Source organism: Cynocephalus volans, chromosome 3 (genome assembly GCF_027409185.1).
Source record: "Cynocephalus volans isolate mCynVol1 chromosome 3, mCynVol1.pri, whole genome shotgun sequence".
Classification (NCBI taxonomy): Eukaryota; Metazoa; Chordata; class Mammalia; order Dermoptera; family Cynocephalidae; genus Cynocephalus; species Cynocephalus volans.
This window is the reverse complement of record NC_084462.1, coordinates 73,334,849-73,352,102: the sequence shown is the minus strand read 5'-3', so window position 1 is coordinate 73,352,102 and position 17,254 is coordinate 73,334,849. Positions and strand designations below refer to the sequence as shown.

The window sequence follows — 17,254 nt, the reverse complement described above, 5'->3', positions numbered from 1 at the left end:
TGCCTTCCTCCTTCAGGTCCATTCTCCTTTCTTCTTTTACAACCTCTTATACCCCCAATCCCCATCAGTGCACAGTTTGACTGTACACAGGCCCCTGATGCCAGTTCCTCTTTTTCTCACATTCCCCCTCGTCCCTTGAAGCTTCTCAGCCTTATTCTGCACCTCTTCAGCTTGCTGTCACATTGACAGACTTGGACCTCAGAGGTATTTAGACAACTCTCCCTTCTCTCCTTTCTTCTCCCCACATACTTTATTTATGGATGTGCAAAATGAGGACCAGAAAGGGAGGTAATTTGACCAAAGTCTCACAGATGGGGAGTATAGAGGGTGTGGATCAAGGGGTTGCAGCCTTAGCCTCTGGGTGCTAGTCCCTTTTAGGTTGGGTCTCTCTGCTTCTCCTCCTCTCTTTCTTTCCTGCTTCCTGACTTGTTTCCTACCCCAGTAGCATTGCTACTTGCCAAATGTCACAGGGAGGGGAGAACTTCACAATTCCCTGGGCTCTATGGAGAGGACACCCAACTGCATGGGGACCTCTCCTCTTCTTCCAGCACATTGACTGATATCATCTTCTGTCCTTCCCTCAGTGTGCCCTCCTGGCAGAGACAGGGCCTACCACTAGGTTAGAGCAAGGCTTGGGTTGCTGACAGCTGGCTGGCATTTGACACGCAATTGTTGCCCATTTCTGTTTATTGTGTGGCAGTTTGAAGACCCGATTCCTTTATCTGGACATCACTCCTCTCTCCCCTTTAGTCATTCCTTAGGCCAGCTTCCAGGTTCAGTGACCTTTAGGGTTGGAGGAGCAGTGTGGAGCCTTGAAAGGAGCTCTGTTCTAGGAGTTGGGAGACCCCCCACTAATGAGCTGTGTGATCTTGTCCTCTCTGGGCCTCAGTTTCCTCACCTGTACAGTGGGGGTTGTATCAGGTGGGTGTTTAAAGTTCCTCCCTGTGCTACATTTTTGAGCCACAAATGAAAGACTGCAGTTGTGGCAGTGTGATTAGGCTTGGCAGATGGGTGAGATGAGAGGGAAGGAGATGTTCTTACCCATAAGAACAAATAACAAATGGGTGGAATCATCCTTTCCCACCCATTTCATTGTGCCTCCCTGGTGTTTTCAGAATGCAAATGACAACCTTTGTTTTTGTCTGCATTCCCATTTCAAACCTATAATCTTCTTGTATCTCAATGAACTAGTGTTTACTGTTAGACATCTGTGGTGCAGAATTCATGTTAAAGTGTGCTGTTGGGGGTCAGAGTCAATCACAGCTGGTCCCTGGAGAGTGCTGTGTGTGTGTCAGAGATTTATTGTGCTGGATCTCCAGGTTTTTTTGTTTGTTTTAAATCTCAGTCTTAGTTTTGCTTGTTTCACTTAAAACCAAAGATTGTACTCTGAGTTTTGGAGATTTGCGATGTGGTTGAGGAGTGAGGATCCTCTCTTTGTATTTCCTTTGAAGCATTTCACCTTGGGAGGGCAGAAATGAGCCTTGTTGAATATCAACTCCCTCTGCCAGAGGAAGCAATAGTGAATACTGCTACAATATTGATTGATTTCTTTTTAATGAGTACTGAAAAGCCATTTTGATGCCAGGATCTTCATTTCACCTTCAGATAAAATGTTTTGTTTTTCATTCTCTGAAAAAGATTTTTTAAAACTTTTAGAGTGTTTTAAGAATTATTAAAGGCAGTAATTTCTAGATCCTGCTGTTGCAACCTTGGCTTCTCTTCTTTCCCTAATTCCTTTCAACCCCACCACCAGTGTAGACATGTGTTAAAAATTTCTGTGTTTCTGGGCCGAGCCCGTGGCGCACTTGGTAGAGTGCTGCGCTGGGAGCGTGGCAACGCTCCCGCTGCGGGTTCGGATCCTATATAGGACTGACCAGTGCACTCACTGGCTGAGTGCCGGTCACGAAAAAACGACAAAAAAAAAAAAAAAAAAAAAAAAAAAAAAAAATTTCTGTGTTTCTTCCCATTAGTTTTCTGTTTTGACCCTCCTCTGGTGAAGTAAGCATGGAATTGTTACTCTTGTTTAACAGAAGAGGAATAGAGACATGGCAAAGTTAAGTGACTTGTCTATGGTCACACAGCTAGTTGATAAACAATTTGGGGTAACTATCCAGGACTCTCAATACTAGTGACTTGTTAATTTGACAACACTCTTCCACCCCTAGTCCTCGCCCTTACACACCTGCCATTAGAGAAGTCTTGCCACCACAGCTTACAGTCCTTGCCATGTTTCTCCCTGGCTCCACCGTCTGAAAGCACAAATCAGAAGCCAGTTCCATAACTGGGGGGAAAGGTTGTTAGACAGCAGAGGATAGGAGGTAGAGGAGGGAGGAAGCTTGCACAAAGCTCAGACTTAGTTTTTCTTCCTGAAGTTGTGAGAATTACTTATTTCTACAGAGAATTAGGAAAGTGAGCAGACTCAGCATTCCCTTTTCCTTGCCAAATGGATTGAGTTTCTGGTGGCCAGTATTAGTTGTAAAGTAATGTTAATCTGCTCTAGTGGGTCCATCATCAGATTTGTGTGCAGGGGAGACAAGATTGTATCTGGGGTAAAGGGCTCTTCGTGTAGGGCATACCATCTTTGTGTATGATTGAGCCCTAGTGTGTTAAATGCCTCACACTAGGATCTTACCCATGTATGGAAGTTGCCTCCCTTGAAAGTATTGAGCTTTTTGAAGAGATAATACAGCATCATTGTTAAGGTTAGAGATTTTCTCTGCCCAGGTTTGAATCCTGGCTGTGCCACTTACTAGCTGTGTGACCTTGGACAATTTACTTTACCAGTCTGTGCTTGAGTTTGCTCACCTGTTCTAATTGTCGGGTTGTGGATCAAATGAGTTAATAAATGTAAAGCACTTAGGAGAGTACATAATGTTGTGAGCACAGCAATGTTCCTTCCATCTAGCCCTCCTTCCCTCTCTCTCTCATGCACACTCTGTGTGAGTATGTGTTTTGTTTTGACAGCAGCTTTTGGAAGTCTTCATTTCCAGCAGGCCTGCTGAACCCTCCAGGGAGCTGTAACCTCATCCAAGTTTTAGCTGTGGGGTATATCTGCCTTTGACATGTGTTCTTTTTTTTTTAAAAGATGACTGGTAAGGGGATCTCAACCCTTGGCTTGGTGTCGTCAGCACCACGCTCAGCCAGTGAGCCAACTGGCCATCCCTATATAGGTTCCAAACCCATGGCCTTGGTGTTGTCAGCACCGCATTCTCCTGAGTGAGCCAAGGGCCGCCCCTGACGTGTGTTCTTAAATGTGGTTATCAGTGGGCTACTTTGTGGAGAGACCAGGCAAAAGGGAAACCAGAGGGCATGCACTGTGCATTTGTAGCCACACGTGCCCTGGATCCCTACTCCTGAGGGACTGGGGGCACTGTGAGACTTAGCTGAACCTTTTAGCAGGATGAGAATGTTGACCAGCTTTCTTAGTCAGCTTGAGCTGCTACAGCAATACTATAAATGGGTGGCATAAATAACAGAAATTAATTTTCTCACAGTTTTGGGGGCTGGAAGTCCGAGATTAGTGTGCCAACACAATTGGGTTCTGGTGAGGGTCCTCTTCCTGGCTTGTAGATGGCTGCCTTCTTGCTACATACTTGTGTGGCCTTTCCTTGATGTGTGCTCTGAGGGAGAAGGGAGGAATGTCTTCCTCTTCTTGTGAGGCCACCAATCCTATAATTACCTCCTGATAGTCCTATCTCCAAACAGTCACATTGGAGTTTAGGGCTTCAACATATGGATTTGGGGAGGACACAATTCAGTACATAATACCAGCATTTCTCCCCTAGAGTTACTCAGTGAGGAGAGTGAGTAATATCAGCCTGTGTCATCTCTGGTCCCAGGTGCTGTGCTATTATTTGTAAGGCAGTGTTGGATCTCCCCATCCATGGGGAGGTGTTAGGTGTATATCTCCCTGCCTTCTTGAGGTGTAGAACAGAGTGTGAAGGAAGAGTGGAAGATTATGCTTACTTCTACCCTGCAAGCTCAGAACTGGTGTGTGTAGAAGGGACACCAACATTCTGAATTGTAATGGAAGCCTGTCTTGTCTTGCCACCTGTGTCACTTGTGTCATCTATTTAGACTAGAGAATGAAATAAAACAAAACACAGTGGAAGCTCTATTTACCACCCTCCTCTTATCTAGCTCTCAGGAGTAATGAACACTTTTCAAGTCCCTCTGTAAAACACACTGAGAGATGCCCCCAGCAGGCCAACTGCACAAGTAGTGGGCTGCTCTCTGCCATACCCACTCACTTCAGCACCCACTGGCTGAATTATGTGCTTACCAAGAGCCAGCTTGTTCCCAAACCCATTTGTACAGTTGTAGCTGATATCGTATTTAAATAATATATTTAAATATCAGATAAACTGATGAAATATGATTGTAAATGAAGTAATTTTCTTTTCTTTTTTTCCCCCTATGAGCACTAGTTAAAAACTGTGGAATGGCTTAGTAAGTCCAAATTGCTAAAATACATTATTGTCAGATTAGATGAGCATTAAAATTGGGAGAAATCATAAAATTCTAAAATTTTATGCTGCGATTACTCTGCAAGTGTCTGCGCTTTTACTCCACCTTAAAGAATCAAGAATTGGAAATCATGGACAAAGTATCATATCTGGTTCATGTAAGAAAGATGATGTAGAGCTCTTACCAGTTGACCCTTATTCAAAGGGCCTTGCCCTATGTCAAAGAATGGGTGAATGAATGCACATTTATGTGTATTATGCAAAAATAAATGTTTTAGGTACATCTTTTTTTTTTTTGCCTCTGGCTGGTACGGAGATCTGAACTCTTGACTTTGGTGTTAAAACACCACTCTCTAACCAACTAGGCTAACTGGCCAGCCCAGGTATATCATTTTTATGATTCCTTGCTCTAATATTTTTGGTTAGCCTGGTTCTTGGACCTGATCACATTGGAAATGATGGTTTCTACTGTTGTGATTCAGTTTAAAGCCAGTTTGGTTTCAGTTAGTGGATTTAAGGAATTTTATTTTGTGTATGGTATAAACTGAGATTAAAACCCCATTAAACTGGGATTTTAAAGCAAATTGAGATGACTTATTTTGAATTTTAGTAGATTCTTTAGTTCCTCTTGTAGACTTGCAGTGTATTGAGAGAGACCTAATTCCCTTACTTTACAAGTGAGGAAACCAGAGTCTTGAGAGGTGAAGCATGTGGGTGGTGAATTGTGGCAGGGGGCCAGAGTGAAGGGGGCAGAGTCACAGTGGGTAGAATCCTCCTTTCCAGCCTCCTACTCCTGTTTTCTGTCTGGCCACAGAGCTGGAGCACTTCTGTTGTGGAGAGCTGCTCCTCTGGTTACAGTATTGACCTGTGCTCCCCACTTTGGGACAGGACCAACCTGGAGGCCTTGCAGAAGAAGCTGGAGGAGCTGGAGCTTGATGAACAGCAGCGGAAGCGCCTTGAGGCCTTTCTTACCCAGAAGCAGAAGGTGGGGGAACTGAAGGATGACGACTTTGAGAAGATCAGTGAGCTGGGTGCTGGCAATGGTGGTGTGGTGTTCAAGGTCTCCCACAAACCATCTGGCCTGGTCATGGCCAGAAAGGTGAGTTTGCCTTGATGATCAGGTAATTGGATTATCTTTCCGGAGAACTGGAGGCCTAGGGACAAGAGTGGAATACTGAATTTTCACTGAGTACCTTTTTTTTTTAAAAAAAAAAAAAAAAAAAAAAAGGGCTGAGCCCGTGGCGCACTCGGGAGAGTGCGGCGCTGGGAGCGCAGCGACGCTCTGGCCGCGGGTTCGGATCCTATATAGGACTGGCCAGTGCACTCACTGGCTGAGTACCGGCCACGAAAAAGACAAAAAAAAAAAAAAAAAAAAAAAAAGATGACCAGTAAGGGGATCTTAAGCCTTGACTTGGTGTTGTCAGCACGACGCTCTCCCAAGTGAGCCACAGGCCGGCATACTGAGTTCCTTTTTGTGCTGTTTGAATTTTGAACTTGTGTTATTTGTCAGATTATAGATAAACACACTAATGACTATGTTAGTGTATTAATCCCTATCCCCAGTCTGGAAAATAACAGCAAGTGACCCTTATTTAGCTTTCTGTGTGCTGTGGAAAGAATGTCAGAGTGCCCATTTGTTATATATCATGTGCAGGAGAAGCTGCTTTCATTCACCCAGCTCCAGAGATGCGCAAAGCACTGATTGCAAATTGTTTCCCATGCTCCAGTCCTGCCAGTGATTCCACTTCATCTCCCCACAGTATAACATCTGAACTCCCCACCATGACATGCAGTTTTGGAGCTGGACTTCCCTATCGTGTCTATACTTGGTCCTCTTTTTGAACACAGCCCTCCTGCTCCAGAGTAGTTGGACTCTTCCATGGTTTTCAGCACATGGTGTTCATTCCTGTCCCCATATTTTTGCTTGTGCTGTTCCTTCCAACTTCCAAACAGTGCATTCTATCTTCAGGGCCCAACTCTTGTCTAGCTTTCACCAGCCGCTCCGGCTCACACTGGTAACTACTACTTCCGTGTCCTCTGACACTTTCTATGGTATTTTTTTAGAGTCTCAGTCTTTAAAAGTAACCTTTTAATGTGTCTGTCACTTTCTCCTCAGCTGGAATAAGGGACAATGTTAGAGGGGATGTAAGGTAGCACCTGAGACTTTGGTTAAATATCAACCACATCAGGCTCCTGAGGTCAAAGAGGAATCTCCTGGGCAGCTTAAGTTAGCATACCTCAGTTCCTCATCCCCTTCTACCCTCACAACCCTTGAGTATGAAGCAAGTCCTCAAGGCCAATTACCCCTCATGTCTGAGCCCCACAGGTCCTTTTAGGGTAAGCCTTTGTTAGCTTTGTTCTTGGGAGGGGCAAGCCCCCTGTTCCCCAGTCTTGGCTCCCAGGAACAGAAGCACAGCTGGTCCTCTCCTGGTTACAGCCCTCCAGTGCCAACAAGTGCCTTTGTACATTGACTCTCAGTGCTTTGGTTGAGCAGAACTTTGTTAAAACTTACTTGTTTCGGGGCCGGCCCGTGGCTCACTCGGGAGAGTGTGGTGCTGATAACACCAAGGCCACGGGTTCGGATCCTATATAGGGATGGCCGGTTCGCTCACTGGCTGAGCATGGTGCTGACAACACCAAGCCAAGGGTTAAGATCCCCTTACCGGTCATCTTTTAAAAAAAAAAAAAAAAAAAAAGAAACTTACTTGTTTCTTCTCCTATCTTTAAGAGCTTAAACATTTAAGAAAGATTCCATCTGTCTGTCCTTCCTTCTTTCCTTCCATCCATCCCATCCATCCCATCCATCATCTATAAAACCTCTCTTCCTGCTGCTTTTCTTTCCCCAGCTAATTCACCTGGAGATCAAACCTGCAATCCGGAACCAGATCATAAGGGAGCTGCAGGTTCTACATGAGTGTAACTCCCCATATATTGTGGGCTTCTATGGTGCATTCTACAGTGACGGAGAGATCAGCATCTGCATGGAACACATGGTATGTGGTGACCTGTGGGCTTCTGGAGCAGTGGCTTGGGAGTTGGGTAGCTCTGGCCTAATCTTTGGTCTAGGAGGTGACCAACTGCTTCCTTGCTGCTCCCTGGATCCACATCTCTGCCTTGGACATCTGGGAAACCTGACTGTAAACCCTGGAATATTCACAAGATGATGGGCCTCCTTTCTAGGTCCCTGCTTCTCTTTAAAGAGAGGTGGTAGTAACCAGATATCCCTGGTGGATGAATCTAGAACACATCTTCCAGTGTTCTCCTATTCAGATGACCCTAATATTTTGATGTGGGTAAATGTGGGCTTTAGCATAATTTGAATCCATTTATTGTATCCAATGCTGTGTGCTAGGTACAATGTTCTGGGGTTATGAAGATGAGTGAGACATTCCCCACCTTCAGTGTCTATAATCTACTTTAAGGGCAGCCTGAATGGTTTCTTTGGGCATGGAGAGAAGTAATCCCATCTGATGTACCTTAGTGGAGGGAGAGGGCAAGTGAGAGGGCACTTATCAGCTAATTATTGTATGTGAGTCTTTTTACCATTAGCTGCCTGGAGTCCCTTCCTTTTCTTCCCAGTGCCTACCAATAATAATGACAACAATAACAATAATAATGTGAATACTAATAATGATAAACGAATATTATTGAGTGTATATTATATTATATTAAGCACCATCCTAAACAAATTAATATTTTATTGTCAACTTTTTTGGGTGAGTACATTATCTCCATTTTACAGGTAAGGAAACTGAGGCACAGAAAAATTGAGTAACTTACCCTAGGTATTGCAGCTGGAAAGGGTTATTGGTAGAATTTAAATCAAGGCAGTCTGACCCCAATGCCTATATTTTGTTGAATTCTCTGGAGAGTGATTAGAGGATTGGGGCTCTGTTTCCATTCTTGAAGCCTAGACCTTACAAAAGAGAGGCTGGCTTCGTAGTTCCTATTTTTTCCTGTTTCCATTAGGCACCATGGCATAGAAGACTTTGGAATCTGACAGATATTTACTCACATGTCCTTTCTCCACAAAAATCCAAGTAGGGACTTTGTCTTGTTTGCCACTATATCTCCAGTGCCCAGAATATTCTTGGCACAAAGCATGTGCTCAATATTTATTTGTTTACTGATTGTCACCTTCTCATTGTGACCTTGGACAGATTTCTTTATCTTTCTGATTCTCAGTTTCCTCATCTGTAAAATGACCATTATTATACCTGCCTTGTTGTGGTGAGGATCAATTAAAATAATAGATGTAAGTCTTCTAGCACACTGTTGGACTTAAGAGTATGTATTCTGCAAATGTTAGCTTTTGCTTTATTCTCATTGGGCTGACAGTTCAGAAAGGAGGGTTGACATGAGTCTGCATACTTGGTGGCTGCTGTGCTTTCAGTCCAGCATGGTGTCCCTTAGCTCTGTCTCCATTTTCTTCCTGACCCTCTAGACCTGTCCTGACCTCCATAATGAGAGACCTGGTTCCTGGTCTTATTGAACTCCAAGAGAAACCTCCCGGGAGGTTTCTTCCTTACTGGTGCCCCATTTTGAACGGCTCTTCATTTAAATGATTAAGAAATGCCACATACATTGTTATAAGCATCTGCTGACATTTGTGGGTGCCATATGGAAAATGGATCCTGAAAGCATCTTCTCCATGTCTAAAGGTTATGGAGAAAGCTCTTGCTCCCTCTTGCTTCAACAAGAGTGAAGTAGTCTCTATGGAAAGCATGGGAACATTTCTGGCTTGGTCCTAGTCCCCTGGCCTGGGGTGCTGTTTATTTTCCACTCGGGTCTTGGCCTCTCCTCAAGGGGTTTCTCATGCTCTTTGTTTGGTGATATTGATATTTTAACTCTAGCCCAAGAGTTTTGGATGAAGATGTATAAATGATAATGGAGGTCCTGGAAAACTAGAAGGGGAAGAAGGTGGGGGCAATGGTGATAAACCAGTGACAGGAAAGGCCAGAGTAACCTTCTTTCCTCCTTGGTCTTGCTAAAATAATAGAAGGTGGGTGGTGGCTTGACTAGACATAAGAGCAGCTAGCTTTCAAATCTTCCACCACTTGCCAAGTCCTTTTCTGTTGTGTAGGTAATTAATCACAGCCCCATCACATGAAATGGATTGTTGACCCCCTAGCTGGTAGATAGAGTTAAGGCTCTGGCTGGCCAGTTAACTCAGTTGGTTGGAGCATGCTGTTGTAACACCAAGGTCAAGGGTCTGGATCCTCGTACTGGCCAGCTACCAGAAAAAAAAAAAAAAAAAGAGAGAGAGAAAGTCACATAACCAGTAAGTGTCGGAGTCTCCAACCACAGATATTTAAATTTCTTTCTATTACCCCATGCAAGTTGTATACTAAAGACTTTTTTATCTCTGCAGAGAAATGATTGGATGAGATCTTCTCTAGGGGCCCTTGCCCATGCTTGCATTCTATGTTTCTATGGTTTTTGGAACTTGTAACCAGTTGGGTTTTACATTAGTTAATCAATATAGGTTCAGCTTCACAAACACTTATTTTTAATGCCTGTTATGTGCAAGGTGCCATGTGAGCTGCCAAGAGGATAGAGACATTGAGAGCAGCATCTCTGCCCTCCAGAGCTGTTCACAGGCTGGATGGCTGTGTTCTAGAACCTTTTCAGGTGAGAGGTGTCAGTGTAGATGTAAGAGCTTCTGACCATCAGGCATGTGTTATCTCATGCCTGCTCTCTTCTGAACCATCAGAAATTCTTTACTGAGTTACCTCTAAGTTCTGTACCGTCCAGAATTCTCCCTTTAATACAGGAACCAGGTGGTTGAACTCAAGGTTGCTTGCTTCAAAGCTGAGGATTTGGCCCCCCAAATTGATAGGCAATGGCTTATTTCTTTATTCAGACCCTGTTGGAATCTCTTTTATGAGCCTGTATGTCCTCTTGCCATGTGAATAGGACAGTCTTTTTATTTGTCTTACATTGACCTGTTTTGAGATACTGAGGGGGCTTCCTCATTCTGGAATCCTTCTTTATTCACTCTGAATTCATAAATGTTGATCACATCCTTTGTGCCCCTTGCCATGTCCATTCTCATCCCCTGAGCCTTCCTCTTCAGGAGGAGAAGATGACACTGGATATGACAGGGGTCAGTTTCCCATTCTCTTGGCCCATTTCCAGTAGCTGCAGATCAGTTCCCTGCACCCCACATGGATTTGGCTCTTGGGGGATGGTGAGATGCTCCCACATAAGTGCCCAAAGCAGAAAATACCTCTTGAATTACCCTGGGGAGCCTGAGCCTGGAAAACTGGCTGTTAGAGCTAGGAGGGTAAAAATCTTCTGAGGGCCAAACCACAGTGTCTGGACCTATTAGGTGATATGTGTTGAGTCACTTAATGGCCAGGATCAGAGAATGCCTGGGGCTCAGTGGGAGAGAGTTAGGCCTTGGAGTCAACAATAGGGCCTCCTGCCCCAGGTGTACCTAAGCCCAGAGGGCATCTAGAACACCTTGTTCCTACTAAAGGAGAGGCTCAGATCTGCCATAGGGTCTAGACAGGACCTGTGTAGGAAGCAGTTGTGGCCTGAAGTCCAGGCAGCCATGAGTGCCAGAGTAGCTTTCCGCTCCAGCCCTGGACAGTCTCATCCCTTCCTTGTTCCCTGATCAGGTCCTCCTGCAGGAGAGCCCCTGCATTGCTGCCCCTGACTGGAAAACTCTGACTGCTGGCTGCCATTTTTCTTGGGATTTCTGCTTTGCTTCAGCTTCAGCATTTCAAAGGTGTTGTCATGTAGAGAGCTCTGTTCAGTAGCCATATCCCAACTTCTGAGGTGCTTTGGTCCTCTCTGTGTTATAGTCTGTACATGATGTGCTGTGTCATTAACATTTCCAACACTATATTATGAAAATTTTCAATTGTACAGAAAGTTGAAGGAAGGTACAGTGTACACCCATAAACCCACCACCCACATTCTACAACTAACATTTTTCTGTATTTGCTTTACCACATATTGTCCATCTCTCTATCTGTTTTAAAGTAAATCTGTTTCATCAGCATTCATTGAGCCCCATCTTTTAAAGCACTCAGCCAAGGGCTCATCTTTTCTAGAATTAAGCTGTATTTGCATTGCCTAGTCTGAGTTTTGAGACCCAAAATTCAGGGGAAATGGATGCTCCCTGATCAGAACAGGAATGCATTTGTCTTTGGGGAAGTTGATTTCCTTCTCACCTGGTAGCTGAGCACTCAGGGAACTGGGGACTCAGAGTGGATGGTTCTTATGCAGGAGTAAAAGCTTTCAAGCTATTGTTTTCATAAAGTATTTGTCTCTTCTATAGAAAACCTTCACAAAAGCACCACTGACTTAGTTAATAATTGGCTTCTAAAAATAAGCACTATTTCAGCAGCTTTAGTCAGTGAAGGCAAGTTCTTGGCAACAGTGAAGGAGAATTAGAAGGTTGTAGGGTTAGTTGCAGGCAACCCTGAGTAATCCTGACTGGCTGCGCCCCTTACATCTTGCTAATTCCATTGTTCACATTGTAACTCTGCTTGTAGCTCAGAAGGAGATTAAAGGGAAGAAAGCCAATGTTTTTTCTTTTTACCAACCTCTAGGGAAAGTGTAACCCAAGACAGTTAACTGAGCTGCCCTCTGCCCAGCAGGAGGAGGGCTGTTGTTTGGGTCAGTTGAAAGGTAGTGCTGTCCATTGCTGAAATGGAGGAAGGAACCTGAGGACCACAGGGTCAACTTTTCTACCTAATTTGAATCCAATTTTGACAGAGTGGCTTTGCTATCTTGGTTTAAGTATATAGTCTTCTCTGATATTAGGCAAAACCTTTCTAATAAAGGAGTGAAATCACATTAACTTGGAGCAAAATAGAAATAGCTTGGGAAATTTTTGCACTAGAATCTCTCTTCCCATTGGTAAAGGAAATTGAGGTGCTGTGGCATTTCTAGGCAGCCTGCTAACTTGGGCGTAGTAACCTGGGCTGTGGTGGTGTCCTAACTTGGCCACAAGGGGTCTGTGGCATTGTGAAGGCAGCCAGGATCAGAGGATTGATTTAACTGCTTGAGCTTCAGCCTGGGTCACAGCCTGGGTAAGAGGGCTCTTGGAAGATAAGTGTGTTTACAGGGGAGTTCTGTTTGGTTCTAGATTCGTGATTCTGCTCTCCTATGTATGTGGAGGTTATCTATGGCACACCTGAAATTTCATGTTGAATTTCAGAATTCACCATGCTTCTTGGTTGACTCACCCACTACTAGGTAGTTATACCAGGGAGTTTATTATGATTAGAAGTCACACATAGTCAGGGATGTTCATGTTCTGGATGAAACTACCCTGCATTTGAGAGTCCAGATCTGTACCATTTTTCCTTTCCATTGACATCAGCAATCCAGAGTTGACTATAATAGAAATTGATCAGTCCAAACTTCCTTTTTATAAGCATAGAATGTTTAAGTTGATAATCTAATTTTAGCATTGTTTTGGGTAACAATTATTGGGAGATCTGTATTCTTGAATGAGTCTTACTTATTTTCTTCCTCTAGGAAGTAGGCAGTTTTTTTTATCTACCTAACAGTTCCTTTGCACAAAGTGGGTGCTTATCTGTTAATTGATTTATAGATTTAATTCTCCACTCTGATAAATGAGTTCACTAATTTAAAAATGGTAACACATTTTTTCATTGTAGAAGATTTATAAACAATAGAAAAACACAAAGAAGAAACTATCATACAACAAAAATCCTGGGTAAACTTACTGTGTAGACTGTAGTTAACCCTTGTTAACATTTTTTATTTTGTTTTGTGTGAGTGTACATACACTTCAAACTTTATATACAAGTGGGATTATGTTCTGTCCTTTTGGTTATCATGTTATGCATTATTCTATGATCTTATGTTCGATGGCTGCATTGTAGAGGCTGGGTGATTTTGGAGGCAGGATGTCTGTGGAAATTCCTCTCTGTATATCCAGATTTTGCCCACCTCCAAGGCTTAGCCTCCATGTCGCTCCTGTTTCGAGCCTTTCCCTTAGCTGCTTGTTTACCAGTTGTTTCCACCTTTGAACTCCTGTAGCATCATCTGTTGTCTTCATTCAGCTTTTGTTCCCTGCCTTATTTCAGAGGAAGATTTAAGGTGCCTTGCTTCTTATGAATATGTTCTCCCCAAGCAGAGTGTGCTTTATCTGGATCTTATAGTTTTTTCCATGCTTAGTCCCCTATACCTTACACAGAGGCATTTGATAAATGATTGGTGAAGATGGTAACTGCTCAGTGTAGGTAGGGTACTTTAGAAAATCAGTTTGAGTTTGAAGGAATTATCTCTACCTCTGAGGATAATTTTAGGTTGCAGGTGATAATTGGCTACACCTGAAGCCATAGGGGCATGAACCTGTTTCTGCCTTGATACGTCAGGGTTCTCTGAGTGAAGCATTTCTTCAAGATCTCGGGTTAAAATGTAGAATCTAGGAGTGGGAAGCCCTGACCTATGAGCCCTATAGAGTCTGGCTTCACACCACAGTTACATTCTTTCTCATGCTCTTCCTTTCCATTGCTTCTGCCCAGGATTCCATTTATGTCATCTCCCCTGGTTATCTCCTCTCCCATCTCCCTGCCTGCAGTCTTATGTCTCTCTCCCAGCTGCTGTGATTGTCATCTTTAAACACCCAGGTTGGATTCCTTTACTTCTGCAACGGTAAAGTCAAGTCCCGGTTTCTGGGTGGGGTTTTGGCCCCAGCTGGCCATTTCCGGCCTGGATCCCTCACTGTGCCTCTTCACGCACCCACAGGGAAATGAACCATGTGTCATCCCAGGAATGTAAGCAATTTAATGCTTCTCTGCTTTTGATCTTTTTGAAATACACTGTTCTGTTCTCCCCTTGCTTTTCCCCCCTTTCCAGGTATAGTAATCATTCTTTGGGTAAAGTTTCAGCTCAAATGTCATCTTCTTTTTTTTAAAAAAAAAAAAAAAAAAAAAAAAAAGATGACCGGTAAGGGGATCTTAACCCTTGACTTGGTGTTGTCAGCACCACGCTCTCCCAAGTGAGCTAACTGGCCATCCCTATATGGGATCTGAACCCATGGTCTTGGTGTTATCAGCACCACACTCTCCCGAGTGAGCCACGGGCCGGCCCCTCAAATGCCATCTTCTAAGGGAAGTCAGAATTACTTCTCCCTTCTTCTGCATGTCTGTAGTACTTTTCTTATACATTTATGGTTTTGCTGTATTTTATTGAGAGTTTTATATTTGCCATATTAATAAACATATCGAGGGCAGGAACTAACTCTCTTTCATTTCTCTGTCCCTCATAGGACATAACACAGTCCATGGCACTTTGTAGGATTTGTGGAATATATTATTTCTTTCTATGACATTTTTCTTTGGATTTTGTTAATCACGAGCTGTTTAAGATAATATCAGATGCAAATTATGACATATGTGATAAAATGGCTAACATTTATTGAGCACTTAGTATGTACTACACATTGTTCTAAATGCTTTATGTGTATTAGTTTGTTTAATCCCTATATTAACCCTATGATTATTATAATAGTCTTATAATTATTATCATCCTCATTCTATAAGTTGAGGAACTTGGTCAAGATCCCCTAGATAAGTGGCAGGGTTGGGATTCAAATTTAAATAGTTTGCCTGTAGAGCCTGCACTCCTAACCATTACACTATACTATCAGTTCAGTGCAAAATAAGCTTTTTTGTGAGCACTGAATTATTAATTTGTTTAATGACATTCATAGGATTTGATTTATAAGTATTTGATACCTCCCACAATGTTTTGCATTCATATCATTATTTGATGTCTGGAATAAATCAAATGATGCTTAACCCTTAACCTGCTGGGAAGATTTGCCATACTTTTCTCATAAGGTTTAAGATTCACTGGCTTCCTGAAGTTTAACATTTGAAAGAATAGTTAGAAACATTGTCACTAAATGGTCTGGTATTCTTGTTCTTAGGATGGGGGTTCCTTGGATCAAGTCCTGAAGAAAGCTGGAAGAATTCCTGAACAAATTTTAGGAAAAGTTAGCATTGCTGTGAGTATGTTGTGAAGTTTTTCTTTCAAGTTCCCTCACTGATAAGTTAATGAATTGATATAAAATGGATGAAGGAGGAAAGTAGGAAATCAACAAGGGGAAAGTTTATAAGAAAGGTTGGGTTTTCTCACTAGAATTTTTCCTGTCTAGAGTAGATACAATGTTCTTTGTTTCTCTTTCTCTTTCATTAGAATGAGAAAGTAACTAATCTGTGTCTTGAAAAATAAGACAAGGTATCCAAGAAAATTCCCATTTGTGATATTAGAAAGCTTCTTTTTCAGATTGCAGATTTAGAAAAACATGAATTCAAGCAGTGTTTTTAAAAGTTTAAACTTGCCATAATTAGTTTTACTTAAAAATAATATTTTATATACCATGTAAAAAGATGGTTGCTTAATAAGTTATGTTAAAAAAATGAAATAAAAGAAAGATTAAAAAATAAGGGAAGGCAAATTTGTAATGATGTTAGATGAAATATTTTCTAGATCATTTAAAAATAGATTATATTTCTACACATCACTATTTCTGTTTCCCATCTTTTTATATTCCCTTTTCTGTAGGTAATAAAAGGCCTGACATATTTGAGGGAGAAGCACAAGATTATGCACAGAGGTAAGAAATTACTTGCTAGTTGCTATGTTTTGAATTTTAGCTGAAATTCAAAGATTCTTGCATCTTCTGTTTTGTTGTTTTGGTGTAAAAGCCTTTTAATAATGTTTTTTATCTTTATTACAAGTCTTTGTTTATTTTGATGGGCCTGGGCAGCAAGTCCCACCTTCTTTTGGTCTTGATACTCCTGTTTCCCGAGGCTGTGACAGACGTAGTCACCCAGCAAACCAGCAAACCCAGGCTAAGATCCTCAGCCAATACTTAGTTACCCAATCCCCAATGTCACTGTCTATCCACTGGACTAGGTTATACAGGCCCAATGCCACAACTAAACCAGCTGTATATGAGTTTGACTATAAAAGAAACTCTGGTTTCTTTTAATAACAGTATATAAACTCATACACTTACCCTATGACCATGTTATTCTTAGGTATTTATCCAAGATAAATGAAAACATACATCCACAGACCTGTACACAAATGTTTAAAGCAACCATATTCCTAGAAGAAACAACTGAAATGTACTTCTGCAGGCAGAGATAAACAAATTATAGTATATCAATACAATAGAATACTAGTTAACTATAAATATTAACAGGATATCCTCAACTTTGATGAATCTCAAAAACATTTTTGAGCAAAAGAAGCCAGACACAAAATAGTTCAAACTGTTTCCACGTGTATAAAATTATAGAGAAGGGGCTGGCCTGTGGCTCACTTGGGAGAGTGTGGTGCTGATAACACCAAGGCCACGGGTTCAGATCCCTACATAGGGAGGGCCGGTTAGCTCACTTGGGAGAGCATGGTGCTGACAACACCAAGTCAAGGGTTAAGATCACCTTACGGGTCATATAAATGAATGAATGAATGAATGAGAAAACAATAAGTCTATAGTGACAGTAGATCTGTGGTTGGCTAAGGGTCTAGAGAGAGATTAACTTCAAAGGGACTTTTTGTGATAGTGGAAATGTTTTATCTTAATAATGGTGGTGAATACATGGGTATATACATTTATTGAAAATCAAACTGTCTACTAATATGTCTGTATTTTACACTATGTAAATTATACCTCAATAAAATTTATTTTAAAAAAGATGAAGAAGCCAGAGAAAAGAAAATTGGAAAACATAGTGCTATTGATCATATCCTTTCAGGTGCAGTACTGCTGACAGTAACATGTA

At 42.2% G+C, this 17,254-nt stretch overlaps 1 protein-coding gene across 2 annotated transcripts in view; it reads left to right on the top strand.

The window, feature by feature from the left end:
• Window positions 1–17,254, top strand: part of MAP2K1 (mitogen-activated protein kinase kinase 1) — a 74,910-nt gene that overhangs the window by 29,729 nt on the left and 27,927 nt on the right. For both annotated transcript variants that reach the window (XM_063088987.1, XM_063088988.1), the window contains exons 2-5: window positions 5,355–5,565; window positions 7,313–7,459; window positions 15,388–15,465; window positions 16,026–16,077. In XM_063088987.1, coding sequence (XP_062945057.1) covers window positions 5,355–5,565; window positions 7,313–7,459; window positions 15,388–15,465; window positions 16,026–16,077 — 488 coding nt within the window. The remainder of the gene's footprint in view (window positions 1–5,354; window positions 5,566–7,312; window positions 7,460–15,387; window positions 15,466–16,025; window positions 16,078–17,254) is intronic.